The 22,559-nt window shown below is 41.4% G+C and overlaps 1 protein-coding gene across 10 annotated transcripts in view; it reads right to left on the reverse strand.

Annotated features, from left to right (window-relative positions):
* The window catches only part of LOC307206094 (contactin-4), a 532,821-nt gene that overhangs the window by 206,094 nt on the left and 304,168 nt on the right, over positions 1-22,559 (reverse strand). For all 10 annotated transcript variants that reach the window (XM_079958879.1, XM_079958886.1, XM_079958885.1 and 7 more), the window contains 2 exons: positions 7,618-7,744; positions 5,709-5,884 (listed from right to left, as the gene is read on the reverse strand). In XM_079958879.1, coding sequence (XP_079815005.1) covers positions 5,709-5,884; positions 7,618-7,744 — 303 coding nt within the window. Of the gene's footprint in view, positions 1-5,708; positions 5,885-7,617; positions 7,745-22,559 lie in introns of those variants that run through there.

Raw genomic sequence — 22,559 nt, forward strand, 5'->3', positions numbered from 1 at the left:
CTTCCCCATCCAGGAAAACCATCACAGCATAATCTGAATTACTTCATTCACATATTAATATTAGGGGCTATGCCCCTTCTCACTCAACTTGCCAAATCCCTGCCGCCACCCCCCACATTAAGTCCCTTGAGGTTCTCCTCCTCACCCTGTACAACTATTAAGCTCGTTTTTTCTTGGCCTCTTGGATTTTACTGCATGCAAATCCAGGATTGTGATGAAGCACTACAAATCCTCCAACAGGGGCTGAGTGATGACAACCTTACAATTTTATGGATATAGGAAGATTTAGTCAGAGTATTTGACCATGCTATGAAGAATTAAATCCTGTGAATCTTTACAAGTGCAAGCAAAGGTGTGTGTGTTTTTAAAGTATCATCAATCCACATCTCATTAGTTATTCCTTACTTTTGTAATTTTTATTTTTTTAAAAAAGCATGTCAAGAAACAATGAGGAAAATTTGAAATGTTAATTATTATAACATATCAAGTATTTGAGGGCACATATATAGCACTTTTATCAAAATCAGTTTGTAACCTAAATACATATTTCAGGAATAATTGCTGATCCACTCTGACCTCCGCAAGAGCTTAAATAGCTACTTCAGAGTTTAATCTGCAGGGAATAAGCTACATGAAAAATAATTTAGCCCTTAACCAGGAGACAGAGGGAGAGAGAGAACCAACATCTTTTAATGATGCCCTTGTATTCAAATTTAACCCTTGAGTATAATGACAGCCTTTTATCTCCAAACTAGATGGGTATAATTTGCCACAGAAGTTAAAAGGCGGCATCAGAGGGAAGAAAGCAGAGGTCATCAACAACATAATGGGTGGTAGAGATTAAAGGAGAGAACTGTGAAAGGTGCTGACTGATAGACTAACTGAACCTCCAACAGTCAAGCTATAAATATCTTATAAATAAATATATTTCCCCATGCTATAAATATCTTATAGTATGATGGAAATAAAGCATGGAGCAGCCGCTGAATCTACAAGTAGGTCAAGGGCTGCAAGTACGAGAACAGTCAATACAGAAGTCCCTGAGTAGCAAAGTAAGATTCAGGATAAATAGTATTGTACTGGCAGAAATAGAAACTCATGGAGCTACTGAAGTCAAATGAACTTTTTTAGTGGTGCATCAAATTACTAGTATGGGGGTGGTATTTTGAGGTTTCTCCTTCACACAAAACCAAAAAGAAAGCATTTCTTCAGTGAAGGAGGCTTTGTGCTCTGAAATCAGCTTGGACTTTCATGAAGTGTCCATCACAGTTCATTTTATTCTGTTAGAATTACATACATTTTGGAATTGAAAAGAATACATTATTAAAATTGATGCACATCTTTATTGCTTTTTAGAAGCAAATGATGTGTAATAAACTTAATCCAACAAAGATATTTCAAAATCTAGACAGTTCTGTTTGCCATCTCAGACAAAATAAGTTGATATATATTTTTGAGAAAAAACAAAACAAATTAAAAAGCCCCCAAACACAACATGCCCCCCCCGTTCCTTTCATCCTATTTCAAATCAAAATGTGAGTGATGTGTCTGACATTTACTTGATATAAATGTTAAGAAGGTGCTGGGTATGAAAGTCACCATTTGCCACTTCATTGCGAAAGAACAAACTTTGCTTATTAAGGCAACCTCCTTAATTAAAAATCAGTCAAGCCAAGCTTATGCTTGCTCATCTATCAAAGCTTCTATTATAGTCCAGATGTTTTCTTGGGTCTACAATGACATACCAATTAAACAAAACACATATTTTAATGTAGCATGCTCACAATCTTCAAAGTTCTTTCTTTCTATTACAAAACAAATCAACGCACACAAAGAGCAAAATCTCCAAACCTGTCAAGTTCAGTAGTTAAAAGGGCACCTCCTATTGATGTCAATTCAATATCCCCCACATTTATTTTGACACTGGATGATTTAGCTATTTATTATTGCTCTTTAGGCTCAGTGAACCGTTTAAGTAAGTGGCCAAGTCCTAGCTGAATTAATGGCTTTTGCCATTTTATCATCTTCTGTGTGGCTTGAATATATGGTCAGGATGGTGTGGAACTTTCTCACATGGTATGATGACAGCAAAATCTTTTCAAAGCAGTTGCCTTTGAATAATAATGTACCACTGTATAGAAACTTAGCTTGATGAATAGCGAACTTATTTGATTTGTGATGTCTGAGGTACTGGAGAGCACCAGGATTCAAGAGGAAGAAGAAGTATTTATGAAGCAATCTCCCTGACAAACCAGCATCTAAAGTTATTAGTCTCCAAGAAGCTGTTCATTACCTATGTTTCACAAGAAGAGCACACTTTCAGTCATTGAATAAACACCATCAGTATATAAGCAGCTGATACTATACTGTAAATTATTTTGAAAAATATAATACTTTGTCTTCCCAATAGCTATTACTTTTCACCGATCATTTTTCAATAAAGCCTGACATAAAAACTGGCTTTTGTTTTGGTCTATGTTTTAATTTTCAATTTCAATTTTCAGCATCAATATAATCAGCATAATTCAACTGCATAAATAAAATGCTGGCCAAGGAAGAGAAACGGTGACAGGGCACAAACAGGAAGCTCACTGAAAAAGTATGTTCTATGAAGCTTAGTAATGTTTCACTTAAGAGGCAATTATACGCATCAATTCCAGTGACTATGCGCGCGCGCACACACACACACACACACACACACACGGACATAGGACAACAACCAGCCCTTCGTGTGTTTGCAAGCGGTGAAGCAGATGTCTATAATTGATTCATACTCCCATATACAGTGGTGCCCCGCAAGACGAATGCCTCGCAAGATGAAAAACCCGCTAGACGAAAGGGTTTTCCGTTTTGGAGGCGCTTCGCAAAACGAATTTCCCTATGGACTTGCTTCGCAATACGAAATGTCTTGCAAGTTTTTCCGACTTTTTTTTCCTCCCTCCCCCTTCTTCTAAGCCGCTTATCTGCTTATCCGCTAAGCTGATAAGACACTAAAAGCCGCTAAAAGCTGCTAATAGCTCTAATCCGCTAAGCCGTCAATGGGCTTGCTTCGCAAGACGAAAAAACCGCTAGACGAAGAGAATCGCAGAACGGGTTCTTTTCGTCTTGCGAGGCACCACTGTGTGTATATATATATATATATATATATATATATATATATAAATGGTGGCCATACTGAACAGTGTCTTACCTGAGTAATTCTAGCCTTTTAGTGAAGGGAACTAAAACAGGATGTGCATGCCTGATGTTAAAAACATTTTAGCTGAACACTTTGTGTTTTTAATATCCTGTTGGAAGCCACCCAAAGTGGCTTGGGAGTCCCAGCCAGATGGGTGGGGTATAAATAATTTATTATTATTAGTAGTAGAAGTAGTAGTGGTAGTAGTTGATTTGAAGTTTAGATGTTTTTGTTTTTTTATTTATTATGTGATTTTTGCTTAACTTTTTAAAATCACCTTGTAATGAGTTTCTCCAAAGAGAAAGAGCATAAATGTGTAAAATAATAAATAATTACAATGATTTAAGAGCAGGAAGAATGTTCCTGCCCAAATCCACAAGTTACCCAGGGCACACATGTCTATCATTTTTTTCATACTTTGGGAAATTATGAATACAGTGGTACCTCAGGTTAAGAACTTAATTCGTTCTGGAGGTCCATTCTTAACCTGAAACTGTTCTTAACCTGAGGTACCACTTTAGCTAATGGGGTCTCCCGCTGCCTCCGCGCAGCCACCGCGCGATTTCTGTTCTCATCCTGAAGCAAAGTTCTTAACCCGAGGCACGATTTCTGGGATAGCGGAGTCTGTAACCTGAAGTGTCTGTAACCCAAGGTACTACTGTACTTTACAGAATACATGTCAAAAGAAGACTATGATATCCTAAACTATATCTGCATCTTCATCAGATTTAGATGATGATGATTAGAAACCCTAAAACCAGGACAAGCAGACTTGAGGAAGAAGAGTTTGAGACAAAACCAAAACCTATCCCAAGGGTGTACTCTACAGCAGGGTTCTAAAACAAAACACAGCAAAACTTAATTTCCATTTCATGGTCCAATGCAGCCGTTCCAAACAAAGATTTGCCAAAATAATGTGCCAAGTCACATCCACAAGCAAGAATTTTGATATGAATTACTTCTAACTGCTAGTATCCTTTAAAACATAGTACCGAATAGATTAATACTGTAATTCAAATGGCTAAACTGAGCAGTATAAGCAATGCTTTTTACTAAAAAGAAAGAGGTAAATGAGTAATCAAGACAGGTTTAAGTACATAGCTTATTGTATGTTCATATTTATGTAATATCACGCCATGCTCTATAAAGTAAGGCAAATCAGAACAACCTAAGAATACAGTCTTCAGTCACCGGATACCACAACCTCAGCATGCTGACTCAGAAGTAATTACCACGGTTTTCAGTGGTGTTTTCTCCCTTGTAAGTATACATGTGATTCCAGCCTAAATGTCTTTGGGGCAGGGGTAAAAAATTGATTTAAACCTTTTGACTAATTAATTAACTTTGATAGACTTATATGACAGCCGAAAACATGGGGGGGTGTCATCCAGGAGTTCAGAACAGAACGGACAACAAACATTTGCAGACAACTAATCTGGTTTTATGTAAGTGATGTATAAAGTTGAAGGACAAATGCCATTTTTCACAGTCAGCAGTGCTGAGTAATCTACAGCCTTTCTTAGATCTCACACTACGTTATAAAAAGTCACTGTAAGTTTTGCTTTTCTGAAGTTCTGAAACGTAAAAATGTTTTGAAAACTGATCCACTTAGGCTAACAAAACAGTGTCAGGAGAGAAAGATGATCTGATGTTAGATTCGCCCCTCCTTGCTTCTGTGGACATCTCCAATACTCTGGCCCAACACCAACAAAAGAAGGCTGAGGTTCGAAAAACCAAAAGGGAGGCCTGCCAAGGGCAGCTCTGAAGATCCAAATCAATCATATGGGAGAGATCCAGGATAGCTCTAGGTAGATTTAAAGGTAAAGGTAAAGGGACCCCTGACCATTAGATCCAGTCGTGACCGACTCTGGGGTTGCGGCCCTCATCTCGCTTTATTGGCTGAGGGAGCTCCGGGTCATGTGGCCAGCATGACTAAGCCGCTTCTGGCGAACCAGAGCAGCGCACGGAAACGCCGTTTACCTTCCCGCCAGAGCGGTACCTATTTATCTATTTTAATTTTGACATGCTTTCGAACTGCTAGGTTGGCAGGAGCAGGGACCAAGCAACGGGAGCTCACCCTGTCGTGGGGATTCAAACCGCCAATCTTCTGATCGGCAAGTCCTAGGCTCTGTGATTTAACCCACCCCTCTTATTTTCCCCACACTGCTTACAATGGGAGGAAAACTTAACTCTGCAAAACAGTGCCGTGAACAAATGCTATTTTGCTCTCATTTCTGCACTGCTGATGGTCACCCTGCCTTTGGTTCCCTCTCACATCCTTAATATTGCACAAATTATTAACCATTTCTCACTACATACACTTTTTTTTCTTTTTAATTTTCTCTCTAAAACAGACCTATCAAAATGTTTACTTATTTACAGATTAAATAACACATCCTATGAATCAAGATACATTCTAAATGGAGCTATGTATATATGAACCTTTAAAGAGACATCAATTTAATAGCCCCACCCCCAACATTATGTTGTAACAAAGTAATATCTACCATATGATATTGTTGCTACTTACACGCAAATTGTAGTTTAGCTTCTCGGCTAACAATTGTTCCAAATGAGTTCGTTGCTACGCACTGGTATGTTCCAGCATCTTGAGTTTTATTGGGATTATTGATCAACAAGCTGCCTTCAACCACACTGTAGCGGTAATCCATACCAATGTCAACAATGGTTCCATTTAACTTCCACCTATGGTACAAAAGTGGAAGTGGTTGAATTTTGCTTGGGGGGGGGTAGGGGAGCGAGCGAGAGAGAGAAATACAACAAATGACCTTCTCTTTACTTCCTAAGTACCATGAAAACACATTTTCCTGTATAAATCTGAAATGTTATATAAACATTTAACCTGATAAGTAATCCTACCAGTCAGTCACAAACCTGATTAATGTTTACATCACTGTTGTGGTACTGCTTTTACTGAAGCTGATGCTCTGGGTGATTACTTATTTTTACAGAATCTTACAGCTCAAGGGCTAAATCATCCAGTCCAACACCCCACACTAAGGAAAGGTCTATTGTATCCAACACCTTCATTGATTACCTCTTCTTATTTAGATTATAATGGATAAACAGCAGAGGGATGGAAACATAATACAATAGAAACACAGAAATTCCTAGAGGATAAGAAAAGTACCCCAAACTGATTTTCCCAGGGCAAAATCCATAAATTTCTAAAATAGGTCCAGAGTGGGTTTATTTCAATTTAGGCCCTATAAATAGTAGTAGTTGTTGTTGTTTGTTGTTGTTGTTTTCATAACACTCATATAACAAACATTTTACTTAAAATTTGTTTGGATTAAAATATTTTCATATTTATAGTCTTTGGTGGAGAATCTTTACTATTTAAAGCAGAATACTTTATAAAGCGAATTTAATACACATTTACACACAGCATTTTAAATCTGCTATTAATGCTATTATTTCAGTGTTACAATCTACTGACCATGCATTAACTTCCCTATTTATAAACTACTTTATACCCCTATATTAAGTCCAAAGATACTCCCTCACTGCAAAACAGATGCTTTATATTTTTTTAGATCTACTGCTCAGAATATCAACCTCATTTCTCAATAAACAAGTCTATTCAGACTATTTAGGGACAATAAAATTATTCTTTATTGACCTTCCTTTTAAAGTCACAGAAAGAAGAATGTCCAGATCCTATCATGCTTTGTTATCTCTTTCCTTTTGTCTACCAAGTCTTCCTGCCTAGTCTCTTTTTTTTCCTCAAGAGATTGATTGTAAGGCAGTATTCAAATTAAACAAATGAATTAAATGAAAATAAAACCCTTTTATCTCTTTCCTATTATTACTATGATCATGTCACTCCTCTTATTAACCTTCTCCATTGGCTCTTTGAACATCACTTTCCCCATTAACTTTTAGATTTTAATTCTATGCAAAGCATCACAAGTTGTCACAAATTCAATACTTGTTAGGCATAAAATCATAGACTTGCAGAGTTGGAAGGGACCCCAAGGATCATCCAGTCCAACCCATTGCCATGCATGCTAGTAACAAACAGTATTTTGGCACTTTAAAGGCTATAATTTATTGTGTGGCATAAGCTTCTGAGTGCCACAGCCTTCCTCAAACATGTGAAATCAAAACCCACCTTTACCTCCTTATGCAGTTACTCTGTGCATCACCCAAATTACACCCTAGTTTATGAAATCATTTGACATAATAAAAATGAGCCTCTTCACAGTCCCACAAGCTTTTTCAATGCTGCTATTGAGTGAATATGGCTGGTCCTTGGAAAGCAAAAACATTAATGTACACCTGATAGTTTCTTTTCAGTTTACTGGAGTTTTTTTCCTCCAACATGTATAGTGCCAGGATTTTTCTTCTCTTTCTTCATAGCAACAGAACATTGTGTCCCCCCCCCCTCCAAAAAAGTTGGTCGATATTCAACAAACCTTATAGTTGGTTTAGGATTTCCCTTCACTTCACAGTTGAGTTTAACTTTCTTTTCCTCAGAATCCAGTGCAAAAACGACACTGCTTGGTTCCTGGATGAAAACTGGTCCGTGCAGCGTGTTATCATCTGTGGTATACATAATAATAAAATTCATGTATATTTCATGTAACTAAAACCAACCTACTATTGCTTATAAGGAAGACAATCTGGCAGTTTGAAGTGTAACATCCAATTTACATTCAGTTACGAGAGCTCCTCGGAGGAAAAGTAGAATGGATATAAATGGATAAATAAGGAGTAATCAAAATTAAAAGTATCGCTCCACCCTGCCTCAGTTTGAGGTTTGGAATCAAGGGGGAAGGGCGCCCCTAAAAACTAAAGAAAACTGAACAGCCTGAGGTTCAAGTATGTGAGAGAATGCCTTCTCCCAAACCTTCTCTCCCTTTTTTTAAGATCAGTTAAGGAGGCCTTCCTGGTAGTCCTGAAAATGGATGAAATAAGTAGTGCTGGGGCCCGTAGCCGGGGCTTCTTCAGTGGCAGCTCTAAAACTTCCTACTGAAGCACACCTTGCCTCAAAGTTAAATCTTTTTAGAAGCATGGTGAGGATGTACCTATTTCACCAGGCAGGTGGCAATGTGTATCCTGTCTGTGGATAGTTTTGGATTGTGTCACTCACTATTTTATTTATTTCTTAGTTTATGCTGTGCTTGTCTTGTATTTCTGTTTTAATCGCTTTTAGAATATCTATTGATGTATTTTAATGTGCTGTATGTCGCCCTGTGACCTTATGGTGAAAGGCGGTATGTAAATTCCTAAATAAAGAAATGGACAGATAAACCAATAAAAACCCCTAAAGAAAACAGAATCTGGGTCACAACCGGGATATTAAGGGTAAACACTGGATTTTATATGTGGGTTCTAAGCAAACCCTGCATGTGGCTGTCTGCTGGGACAGGCTTGCCTTAGTAGGTGTACAAGGCAGAGCAATCCATGTTCTCATGCTACATATAGTCTTTGAACACTTGAGTTCTCAACTGAACAGCCCTCTGTACCATCCTACTATTTGTAATGGTTGCCCTCATAACAACAGGAGGGAGGGGGATTTCCTAATACTGAAATGTCAATCACATGATTTTTCTACCCTGGCACACATGGAAATCACTTTACAGTACTTCTGGATTAAGAGTGACTGAGGGGTGCACAGTCCTGATTGGCCACAGAAACAGAGACTGACTGAAATGCCGATATAAGCCTCTGTAAATTCATAGAAGTATAAAATGTGGGACAGGGAAGAGTAGTGTTAGTTCACAGAAACGGACTAGATGCTATAATATCAACTAACTAACTAACTAAAGATGGTAAACATTTGCCATGGATGGTAATAATGTTAAGGGTCTTGCACAGTTCACTTCTTTGATTGAAGTGAGTTTGAGCCAAAACTTTTGGAGTTAAACGGAGTTCATTAATGGAAAAGGAGGAAGGTAGATCATTGCTTTGATATGATGACACAGTTGGGAATAAATGGTTTTAAAATGCAAAAGTGATCTGTATGCCTTATTATTTTAGTGGGAAAACATGAGTGATTACTAGGCAACAAGAAATGACAAAAGGTGGAAGGCACTGCATATCGAAGAACAACAAAACCCTCACACAGCAGAAGTCACAGGACTGAGCATCCATGTTCCATAGTTCATCACTGTGAAAAGTATAGTATTCCTGAAGCTTCCAAGAGCAAAGGTTTTAACATATAACAATGAGATATGTTGCTGAAATATGAAAGTAGATACTTTTTCTTTTTAGTCAATGGGTCACAGAAATGACCACTAAGCTGCTTTCGTATGAATATAATAGTCCTGAAGTGGATAGAAAGAGATGTAGGAAATATAACAAAAACATCTGTTGGAGAAAGGCTCAAGGTGATTTTGAGAAAAGTGAATGAAAATAACTATTATCAAAACTGATCTGGATGTACTTCCACTCTTCCACTCTTGCTATGACCTTTGGAAGGATATTTCAGCAACGTATGAATATATGACTAGAAAAGGTCTCAACACCACACCACTAACATGCTCTCTAATGCATACCTGGGAATTTACTTGGCACCATGAATGTTGCAAGAGGAGATACATCTTCCATCAATATCCTATGCATGGTTACTCAGAATTAAATCCCACCATGTTCAATGGAGCTTTCTCTCAAGTAAGTGTACACAGGATGCTACCTTAATCTTTAAGCTTCCACACCTGCTATCCAGCAACATTCCCAAACTTATGTGCCACACTGCACAATTATGACGATACATGATAAGGAGAGGGGGGAATGCTGCAAATCCAAAAAGGTTTTTAGTTGGTGTGGTAAGCCATCACAATAGCAGATTCCCTATACAGTGGTACCTCAGGTTACATACGCTTCAGGTTACAGACTCCGCTAACCCAGAAACAGTGCTTCAGGTTAAGAACTTTGCTTCAAGGTGAAAACAGAAATCGTGCTCCGGCAGCGCAGCAGCAGCAGCAGGAGGCCCCATTAGCTAAAGTGGTGCTTCAGGTTAAGAACAGTTTCAGGTTAAGAATGGACCTCCGGAACGAATTAAGTACTTAACCCGAGGTACCACTGAATTAATTCCCAACAAAGGACCCCTCCTAGACTAAGCAACAAATAACTAGGAAAGTTTATGTGACTCGTCCCACCTAAGGGCTGCTTTATTCACACAGTTCCAAAGGGATGTGGGATCACCCCACAGTGAATATATGTGTGAACAGGTCTAATGTTATGATCCAGATACAGAGCTGAAGTTCCTCATAGCAGTACAAAAACAGGGATGTGTCATGATGAGCCCATGGAGACCTCTTGGCATGACTGGCCAGAGGGGAAGGAGGAATGGGATGAGAGTGCTGAGTTTGAGGGTGGGGTGAGGGTGGGTAGTTCACCAGATGTTTCTGCCCTGATGATGCCGGACATCCCAGCCGAGGTGGGAGAGCTATCTGAACCAGTCCCCAACCTGCCTCCTAATAGCATGAGCTCCATGGTAACTGGGGAGACACATGGACCCCAATTGTACAGTGGACTGGCTTCACAGACTTAGCAAAGGTCTGAGTACTCTAGGAGATATCCCATTGCAGGACATTTCAGCAGAGGTGGAGGTGTCATGGGAGCCTCCAATCACTCCACATTCTGTGAGCTAGGTTGCCTCAGCAACTAGGAAGGCACATGTATTTTTACTGTATTTTTGGTTTTACTGTATTTTTGGTTTTTATGGAAGCTGCCCAGAGTGGCTGGGGAGGCCCAGCTGGGAGGCCCAGCCAGATGGGCGGGGTATAAATAATAAATTATTATTATTATTATTATTATTATTATTATTATTATTATTATTATTAGCCTGAGTTGAACTGTCTGCCGGCTAAGCAGAACAAAGTCCCATCTTCAAGAATATAGTGCCAGATGCACTACTATACAAGGATCCCCAGCCTACTCACAAGAAGACCAACTTGCTTTCCCAGTCCTATTGCTCAGGACCTGAAATGCACATATACCTATACCCACCCTAGTCTTCAAAAGCAGGGCAAAGGGATGTGTCTGTCAGGCGTAGAGGCAACACCCTAGCTTGTGTCTTCCCCATTTACCTTCGAGTTTTGCTTTGAACCACTGAACCATGTAACCTGAAATCTGATCTATGTTTAGACTGCGTGGTGATTTTTGGAATAAAACCTTCATTAGTAACAGAACTGCAATTTCAAGTACTGTGACTAGGAGTGGGTTAAGCAGGACTAAGCTGCAAACAGAGGTGGCATAATGAAGTCACGATAACTGACAAATTACACTTAGCAAGTCCTTGAATGCTTACACCTGAGGGTTCTAAAACAGCTTAAATCTGAAATTGTTGCAATTTTTAAATATGCAATTTATCTCTAAAATTGGTCTGCTTACTAGAGAGTTGGAAATCAGCCAACACCACACTTATCAGAGAAGCCAGGAAACTACACATCATTACATAAAGCTCAGGTACAATTGCCAGTTGCTTTGTGGCTGCAGAGGTAAGGAGAGACACACAACATTTGGGGCTTTTAAGCTACGAAAAAAGGTAGAATAAGTGGGCACTGGAAGACATGCAGAAATCTATCCCTGGTATGGACAAAGTGGAGAGGGAGAAACCCTCATAATACAGTTGTACTGTGGATCCTGAATGCCTTGGTACTCAGATGTTTTGGCTCCCAAATGCCGCAAACCCGGAAGTGATTCTTTGGAAGCCGAACGTCTGATGGGGCTTCCATGGCTTCCGATTGGCTGCAGGAGCTTCCTGCAGCCAATTGGAAGCAGTGCTTTGGTTTCTGAACGTTTTTGAAGTCGAACAGACTTCCGGAAAGGATTCCATTCAACTTCTGAGGTATGACTGTACCAGAACTCAGGTCCATCCAAAGAAATTGAATGTTGGAAGATTCAAAGAAAGCACTTCTCACAGCACAAAGTTACACTATGAAATTTGTTCCTACGAGATGTAGCGATGGCCACCAATCGGGATGGCTCTGAAAGGGGATTAGACAAATTCATGGAGGATAAGGCTACTACTGATGGCTACTGGGCCATGATGGCTATGTTCTCCCTCCACAGGTGGGAGAAGGTCCTGCTTGTGGGCTTCCCTTAGGCATCTTTTTGGCCACAGTCGCAACAGAATGCTGGACTAGATGACCTGACCCTTTGACCTGACCCAGCAGCATTCTTCTTATATTCTTGTGAATATAGGTCCTTTAGTTGTGTCCAGTAGTGCTAGGATTTGTCACTGTTACATTCAACAAGTTAGCTTGGGTAAGACAGAAAAAGTAAAAAGTTGCATAAAAGGTAAAGGTAAAGGTACCCCTGCCCGTACGGGCCAGTCTTGACAGACTCTGGGGTTGTGCGCCCATCTCACTTAAGAGGCCAGGGGCCAGCGCTGTCCGGAGACACTTCCGGGTCACGTGGCCAGCGTGACATCGCTGCTCTGGCCAGAGCCAGAGCCAGAGCCGCACACGGAAACGCTGTTTACCTTCCCGCTGGTAAGCGGTCCCTATTTATCTACTTGCACCCGGAGGTGCTTTCGAACTGCTAGGTTGGCAGGCGCTGGGACCGAGCAGCGGGAGCGCACCCCGCCGCAGGGATTCGAACCGCCGACCTTTCGATCGGCAAGCCCTAGGCGCTGAGGCTTTAACCCACAGTTGCATAACGCAGTGCAAAACTTTAGTGTAAACCATGCAGGGATATGGTTGTTTCTGACATGTCCATTTGTGTTTTCAATCCCCTCAAGAAATAGCAATCACTCACATAGAACTTGGGGTACAAAAAAGTATTAAGTTAATTAGCTTATGTCAAACATGTAGATTGTTTTTGTTTTTTTGTGAGGGCAGGAGAAATTACATCAAAACGATGATGAAAGTTCAGCAGTTCAGGTCACTATCTGCATTTGAAAATGCCAGCAACAAGCACCTTTTAATATTTGTCTTTTAAACAATGAAGTTCTTTCTCTCAGCAAGACAAAAAGAGCCCATTAAAAATATTACTAGGTTTGAAGAAAATAAATTACATGGGCTAAAGAAAATGAGAAATTCTGAGAGCAGCTGTCAGCATAAAAGCAGAACAAAGGGGGAAATGGGGAAATGACAACAATGCACAATTATCATTATTTAACTGGTTATTCTTCTCCCCTCCCCCCAGCCCTTTTAATTACTACCACTGTATAGTGGAGATAACCAAGTTCATAATCTGTTTAGTTGACAGCCGATACAGTCCTTTAGAAAGAAAAGAGCTTGTGCATTATTCTACCCATTTTGGGGTTAAATTCTCAGATGGTGCGAATCAGCACTAAATACAATAGTCTTACACAGTGCGCACCTGTTGGCCATCTGGAGCAAATAATTCAGACACTCAGCTATGAATGAATGATACAAATTTGTTTTTTGGATGCCACACAGAGACAGAGAATGCATAGAAACTGCAATCCTGTGGCCGCATGTGTTTTATTTCCTTAAAAATTAAAATTGACAACTATGTGATGAACACAGTTAGTTTCAGCAAAATAATGAACACGATGGAAAAGCAGCACCACACAGCATAGAGGAAAGAATAACCTGATATTCAACAACACGACTAGTAAAAACATACCCATGTATCACAATATTTAAATCAGCCAAACCACCCAAATTATCTCCCCAGATTTTCTTCTGGTTATTTTGGAGAAAGGCCTATGTAAGTCTGTGTTCTGAAGCCCCCTATGTATGGGATGCTTAGAGCACACTTCCTTTTTGACCTGTCACAGGACAGACAAGAATTGGTGGTCTCAGGAGTTTCTGCAGTGGTGGTTCTGCACTCACCCTCCTGCATTCTACAATTAAGAGTGGGTCAATAGCAAGAGCAAGGAGGAGGCACAACTACCTCTCATATGTAATATATTTTCCACCCACGGTCAGAAAAGCAGCTGGGGCAACTATTTTGGGTAGAAAATAACGCTGCAGGGGAAAGCAATAAGCAGCCCACCAGACTTTAATATCTGCTTTCTACTAACATGTCCTTCAGACCACAACTGGAGACTGTGTCTTGTTCTGGACGGCACAATTTAACAAGGATATTGACAAGCTGGAATATGTGCAGAGGAGGGCCACCAAGATGATCAAGGGTCTGGAAACCAAGCCTTATGAGGAAAGGTTGAGGGAGTTGAAATCAAATATCTCAAGGGCTGTCACATGGAAGATGGAGCAAGCTTGTTCTTTCCTGTTCCAGAGGGTATGACCTGAACCAATGGATTCAAGTTACAAGAAAAGAGATTCCAACTAAACATCAGAAAGTACTTTATGATGGTAAGAGCTGTTGTAAAATAGAACAGACTCCCTCAGGGGGTTGTGGATTCTCCTTTATTTGAGGTTTTTAAGCAGAGGCTGGATGGCTAACAGTCATGGATGCTTTAGAGTGGATGGGAAACTCAGCCAGATGGGCGGGGTATAAATAATAAATTATTATTATTATTATAGCTGAGATTCCTGCATTCCAGGAGGTTGGACTAGATGACCCTTGGAGTCCCTTCCAATTCTACAATTTTATTATTCTATGGGTGCTTGTCATTGAAAAGAAAATTAAGACTATGGCACATGTTTATCCTGTGAGGTCCACTTTAGTCATAAGTAAGGATTTCAGAGAACTCTGATGGAAATGGGACTGGGAATTGCTAGTGCTCGTTTATTTGTTCCATATCCAGAATGGATCTCAATCAAGTAAATACAATCAGTATTTGCTGCTGTTGCTGTTTTTGTGTTCACTTCACAAGCAGTACATAATTGGTTATGCCCCCCACCCTTTCCATTTGAATTGAAATGAAGAGGGTGGAATAATGTAATGACAATGTCGTTTTGCCACAGCGAGATAAATAAAATAGCTTTTGGTAGAATATAAACTGCAGTGGAATGGAAACAATGCTGTAGCACACTCTGAATACAGGAATAATGGTATCAAGTGCCTTCTTACATCCCTAGTCATAAGGGTTAATCTATAAATTGGAGCTGTTTATGAGTAAGAAATTATGCACACACATTTAAGACAGAGCAAATAGTCTCGTACATTTAATTCAGTCAAAACCTGAAGTGTGTGTGCTCGCGTGCACGCACCTACACACACACACACACAATAAAGCTCAGTCTTTAAATGTAAGTGAGCAGGTGAACCATTTCAGCTGTAACTCTTCGTTAGATGCACTGATTGATATTGTTAGCAAAATGAAATTTGGTTTATGTTAATTGAAAGTTATGGCCAATTTGAGAGAAGGCTTAATTGAATATTTTGCACTTTGGGGGAAAGCTAATAACTAAACTGAAGAATATTTTTGGATTATATCCAGTGTAAATGATTTTTGAAAGATGTCCTTGTTTTCTGCTCAGGGAATTTATTTCAGATACCTTTTTATAATATAAATGGAAAGAAAGGCATACTGAATTGAGACTCTGGATTTCTGTAAGACAAAAAGGAACTTTGGGAAGAATAACTCTTCTAGAAAACTAAGAAGTAAAATAGTTAAGACAGCTGAAGGGCATCACTCAGTAAAATTAGTGACTGTTTTTTTTAAGACTAGTCAGCTACATCAAGTCTTCCGAATATGGAGGGGGGGGGGGGAGAGAACTAAAGCTGTAATATCCTATCAATACTTACATGGGAGTACCATCTATAACATTCTCTGTGGTGGCACCTAAGCTATGAACCCCCTCCATACAGAGGTGTGTCCAGACCCTTCACTACACAGTAAGATCACAGCTTACGTGGATTTTACTTCTGAAATTGCAGCTTCACATATTTGGCTGATTTTTTAAAAAACAGGAGAGCACAGGACACATCAAAAGGGGCTGTCCAAGATCTTCGTAGAGCTTTCAGAACCTGCACGAATGCTTCCCAGAGCCCAGAAAGCAAGACAGAGAGCTTAAAATGCTCTTTCTGCATTGTGTTTTCACACCACAGAAAGAGCTGTAAAGACCTCCACCTTGTTCAATGGGCTATGGGAAGGTCCTGCATGAGCTCAAAAGGCCTGCACAAGATCTTGGACAACCCCACGAGATCTTGCACCAGCTTCAGCAGGTAAGACTGAATGTGTGGTGTCATTCTGACTTTACATGGTTTACACATTATCCCACCAGAATATAACCCCTGTCAAGATGTGATCCTAGTATATAGCTTTTGAAATGTGCTGAAGCCACACCTCTAAACCCTATTATTTGATGTGTATATATGTGGACCCATCCTATTTGTCTAACCGTAAATTATGTTAATATTGTACTTCTGCATTATTGTTACCCAACTATAACTCTTTGTCAGCATATTAACTTCCTAAATGAACCCTTCTGTTGCACTTCCAACAACCTTATGGTTAAAGGCAAGTAATAAATCTAATAAATAATCAAAGCAGCAGCAGCAGTGTCAGGGACCGTGCTGAGGGGGGCTGAACTGAGGAGGCGTGGTGGGAGCCCCCTGCTCTCCCTGCTCCTGCATCTTCCCAGAAGCAGAAAGACAGTATAGATTTGGAACAGTGGTTTGCAGAGGGGCATAGTTCAGAAGGCAGAAGCTGGGAAATACTGGATGTGGAACAGCTAGGAGAAGAAACACTGGAAGAGAGGGGGGTTAACAGATTCACAGTCTCTGGACAGCATTCCTCCGCTCAGCCCAAGGTGGAGAAGAGCTCAAAGTCTCAGAACAGAAAGCACAGAGGGTACAAACTCAGATTACAAAACATAGGAGTGACGTAGTGCTAAATTGGGAGCACCGCCATTCTGGGTAGACATTTTATTTCGTCCTTCGCTGTGTTTATGAAAGAAACTAACTGGTAAGAATTCCTTTCATTTGATCTGCTCATTTATGGCCACAGGGGAGAAAGACGATTTCCCAAAGCCTGACAAGCAGCAACAGTGCTTACAGTGGAAGTGAGATCAGGTACTATCACTCTTGCTTGGGACACATGCATCTGTAGGCTACTTTTCTGTGTTGAGGGAATAATTCCTTCCAGAACATGTATAACCCCAGACACAGGGTATGTGGGTTTACCTCTAATGTTGGAATCTGGTGGTGGGGGTGGAATTAATAAGACAAATGGGGTTTGCAATATCAAAGAGAAAGGATGTGCATGCGCAGAGGCCAATTTCAGTGTGGGAAAAACAATCTGGTAATGTGCATCAGTTGAAGACATGCACACCTACTCTCTGGTGTGTGCAGCATAAAAACAACAACTTGAAATGTAACAGGGAGGGAGGGGGAAATGACCTTACTGTGTTTTAGCTGCTGATGTGTACATAGCCCTTAGACTCCATCAGAAGTAATCACCAACTTCCTACCCTGCTATTTAAAGAAGGGTTTAGGCAGAATCAATGTACAAATATTTGCGGATAAGAAAATAGTTGCTGCTAATTCTGTAGATAAATTGATGTTCCTGCTAGATAGAAGATGGTTGCAAATAATCAGCCTGATGAATTTCTCTGAAAAGAAAGGCCTGAAAACTAATTTAAGTGACAGCAGAGAATGAGGGGAAACTGCATTTCATAATGTATGGTGTTCTTAAAATGCTTAATTTTTTTCCGTATCTGCATGATGGTGGTACGTGGTGCCAAACATGGCATTCTGGCAGAGGTTGGATGGATGCTTAAGTTGACATTCCTGCATTGCAGGGGGATGGACTCAGGATCCCTCAGGATCCATTCCAACTCTACAATTCTATGATTCTATTATCTATCTATCTATCTATCCATCCCTCCCTCCCTCCCTCCCTCCCTCCCTCCCTCCCTCTTTTTGCAACCATCCCATTCTCTGCAGCCCCTTCTCACTCTCTTTCCTTCTTCCTATCAGCCCATTAGGTTATTTCAGGAGACAAAAATTCCTCTTGTGAGAGGTATGAAATGAAAGATTGGACCTTGCTTTTCTTGCTTCATTTGTTACCTTTGGATTTCTACCTCCCATCCTTGTCTCTCCCTCCAGGCTCCCCACCACCACTTTCCTTGGGGAAGGACCATAGTTCAGTAGGTCCCTGATTAAATCCCTGGCGTCACCAGTTACAGCATGGAAAGAGCTGAATGAAACCCTGGAGTGTCAGTGTCAACAGTGCTGATGGTCTGACTCAGTCTAAGGCAGCTTTCACTGTTCTTATTAAATTAGTCAAGGGGCCCAATGTAGCCCTTGGCCCACAGGTTTCCCCACCCCTGCTAACAACTTTAAAGGGTAAATGACCTGGCATATTTTATTATGCATTTTAGCTTCCATGCATTTCTGCCTCCGTGTTTTCCTTAAGTATCATAATAGGATAACTGCTAAGCAACTGTGCTGACATTTCATACGATCTACTTGTCAAAACAGAAGAGTCCTCCTGTGCTTCACTTCACAATTAAAGAAGCAGGCTGCATTGATTTATTGATTTAGTCCCTTTATTTATACGCTTGCTATTTAGTTCCCAAATTTGTCTGCAGCTACAGGAGGCCCGGCTTTATAAAGTGATTTTTGCAGATGCGGCAATTTAAAACCAGATGACAATCTTATAACAGTGCCGGTGCACATGAGCAGTCATTTCACTCTGCTGCCAAATTAATAAAACCACCACAATCACAAACACTTTTGTGTTGCCTTGATGTGGCAATGTTTCTAAATATATGCAGCTTACCTTGGACACAGCATTTTTATCTTCAGTCCTCTGCTGCAGTTATGATCTGCTTTTATTCTCGAATTATAAAATAAACAACAGCCTTGTTCACACTTGTACCTTAACCTCAGAAGAATGGCAGAGTTACAGCTGAAGTGTGAAAACAGAGGTAACTGGTGCTTTTAATCAGTGATGTGTGAATTAATTTTCAGAAGGAATTAAATGTAAGCATTAAGGGGAAGAGTTCTCAATCCTTACTCAGTTTTAATGAAGTTATGCCTGTATCTTAGGTCAACTGACTGATTTTATGCAGTTAAAAGATGTTGAGCAATAAGACAATGGGACATGTTGCCTCTTAACTTATTTCCGGGCATGAGTAGCGACACCTCCTTCCTTGGGACCAGGAGGCAGCAACCTGAAACTGATTTATATCTGAAGTAAGGGGCTCCCTGTGCTCAATCTGGAACCTGAATGGTATTAAGCACTGAACTCCCAAAATCCAAATGGCACAAAACACACAGCAGGTGAAATCAGAAAGCATAGGTTGAGAATGTCCTTTTGGCTATGACAAGAGATGAGATACACCAGGAAAGAAATTCATCTGGCTGCTCTGTCCCTAGGCATGAATCTGCCACTAAATGATGCCGTGTCATAGCTTTGTTCTGGGGCAGAATTCAGTGAGGTTGATCAGGCAACCATCCATCTCTGATACAATTCTAGGGTACATAAAAAGGGACAACCTGGCAATATACACACAAGAGGTAACAGTGAACTCTGTGAAAGCGGCTCCTTAAAAGTGTCTCAAGAGCATTGGAAGTGTGACCCTAATCCAGGCAAAACCAAAGTGTCACCGATCTGTGCCAGCTTCTGCTTTGCACCATTTTCCTCCCTTTAGCTGGTAGGTGCAACCTCTGTTGTGACCCCTCAACCAGCCCCTCACACCTCCAAGATGAGGATACAGATGAAGAGGAAATAACAGGCTGCAGTTGAGCCCTCCTGGCCTCTCTTACCTTTCTCCAACTTGGAGGGCAAGCTCCCAATAGCATCCCTATCTCAGCCACAGAACAGCGACACTTTTCCAGTTTCTTGATTCCACATCCAATGTGAGACACAATAATGGCAAGTGAAAGAACTAAGTCTCCTTACCAGAAGTGTCAGGACAGAGCAGCACAGTGGTGAGGTCAAGGTGGCACAGGACTACTGGTGGAAGCACTGACTGGCTCCATTATGTTGACCTGACCATATTGCCACCACCTAGTCCCAGTAAATGGCAGAGGTGATGCTGTGGGGGCGGCAGCTTTGAAACCTTATTGCTCCAGCCACTCCAGCCCAAGCAAACAGGATGCCCACCCCACCTGTTTTCAAAATGTTTGGGCAGCAAGCTGTTGCCTCTTTTCCATTCCAGCACTTTGCGTTGGCTCTCCTTCATTCCTGTTTCAGACACAATTTTACTAGCACACACATTGGTCTCTACTGAACGACTAAATTTACTATTCCACAACACACATCCCCGCAATTATTTGGGGGAAGCAATGTGCTTTAAATTTAAGGTGTTGGTGTGACCATAGTGGAAACTACATTCTGGATCCAACTTACAGTGTGTCAGCTGAGAATAAGGCCTGGGCCAGAATTAGAGTTAATGGGCCTACAACAATTATTTCAATGTGCACAGGCTGATATTTGACTTTATCCCCTCATCTCACCCTAGTTCGGGGAACTAACAACAGCTGGATTCTAATAATTACCTAATTTTACCTAATTAGGTAATTAGGACACGGGTTGCGCTGTGGTCTAAACCACAGAGCCTAGGGCTTGCCGATCAGAAGGTCGGTGGTTCGAATCCCCGCGACAGGGTGAGCTCCCATTGCTCGGTCCCTGCTCCTGCCAACCTAGCAGTTCAAAAGCACATCAAAGTGCAAGTAGATAAATAGGTACCGCTCTGGCGGGAAGGTAAATGGTGTTTCCGTGCGCTGCTCTGGTTCACCAGAAGCGGCTTAGTCATGCTGGCCACATGACCCGGAAGCTGAACGCCGGCTCCCTCGGCCAGTAAAGCAAGATATACGCCGCAACCCCAGAGTCGTCCGTAACTGGACCTAACGGTCAGGGTTACCTTTACCTTTACCTATAACTGCATTAAAAAAGATCCTCGCCGAACAAAAATAGGTATAACTTTAAACTTCTAAATCATGCAACATAAACTGAGATAATTGGAAGAAAGTGACTTATTTTCACATCTTTCTTCCTGTTCGAGATCATATGAGTAGACTTTTTAAAAAATGTACTTTAAGAGCTACTCTCTGATCTTACAGGATATAGAGGAAAGAAATAGGCCAGAGAAAAAGCAATAAAGCTTTCTGTATATAAATCAATGACAATGACCTATTTCCACCAGAACGTATATCTGGATAATTGTAAAATCACACAGTGAAGGTAGCCTTTCTGCATTTAAACCAGGTGTAGCCAATGCAGTGCCTTCCAGATGTTGTGGAATACAATCCCCATCAGCCCAAGCAGCATGGTCATTGGTCAGGCATAATGGGAAGTATAGAAGTAACCCCCCCCCAAAAAAAATGTGAAGGCTGCTCTATACATACAGCAATCTGTATATGTGAAGTATATGCAATCTCAGGAATTTTCACTATACCACACACACCTTTTAAAAAAGTATACAATCACATGCAAAAATTTAGAGAACCAATGAGGAACATTCATATTACCGTATTTTTCGCCCCATAGGACGCACTTTTTCCCCTCCAAAAATGAAGGGGAAATGTGTGTGCGTCCTATGGGGCGAATGCAGGCTTTCGCTGAAGCCTGGAGAGCGAGAGGCATCGGTGCGCACCGACACCTCTCACTCTCCAGGCTTCAGGAAGCTATCCATAAGCCTTGCAAGCCCGGCGGGAGTTCCCGCGGGCACACAAGGCTTGCTGGCAGCAGCCTGCAGCCCCGGCGAGTGTCTGCAAGCCTTGCGCGCCCGGCAGGAGCTCCCGCCGAGCGTGCGAGGCTTGGGGTGGCAGCCTGTTGCCCGAAGCACAGGGAGCCTTCCGGAGGGCTCCCTGTGCTTTGGGCGAGTGTCTGCAAGCCTTGCGTGCCCGGCAGGAGCTCCCGCCGAGCGCACGAGGCTTGGGGCGGCAGCCTGTTGCCCGAAGCACAGGGAGCCCTCCGGAGGGCTCCCGTGCTTCGGGCGAGTGTCTGCAAGCCTTGCGCGCCCGGCAGGAGCTCCGGCCGGGCGCGCGAGGCTTGGGGCGGCATGTGCAAGGCTTGGGGCGGCAGCCGCGGCTGGGGGGTGGAAATAATTTTTTTTTATTCATTCCCCACCCCAAAAAACGAGGTGCGTCCTATGGGCCGGTGCGCCCTATAGGACGAAAAATACGGTAATTTCTTACCATATCATATCTGCCAAGTGCCCGAGGGGGTGGGGAATCCCATTTTTTCATGCAAGACTTTTATTTCATATGGCCATTTTTAGTGCTGCAATCTCATGTGCTCTTGTGCTGTGCTCTTGCCCCCTAAAAACCACGTCCCAGAAGACACACACCCCAGTTTTGGGTCTCCCAAAGTATGCCATATGCAAATATAAATGTAGTTGTGTTTTCAATACATGACCATACCATACATGTGTGAATTGGGCATGAGGAGCAACGCAAACCATATCTAAAAACGATAATCTGTGTAACTGAATAATGAAGTATAAGAGCAAACAGTATAGGAGCACAATTGGGAAATTGATAAATCAAGGCATTTGCTGGGCAAGGAAAAATGCCCTATCTGTAATATACAGTTAAAGCTGTATCATACCACTTTAAACAGTCATGGCTTCCC

Source organism: Podarcis cretensis (genome assembly GCF_951804945.1).
Source record: "Podarcis cretensis genome assembly, chromosome: 2".
In the NCBI taxonomy this organism is placed as follows: Eukaryota; Metazoa; Chordata; class Lepidosauria; order Squamata; family Lacertidae; genus Podarcis; species Podarcis cretensis.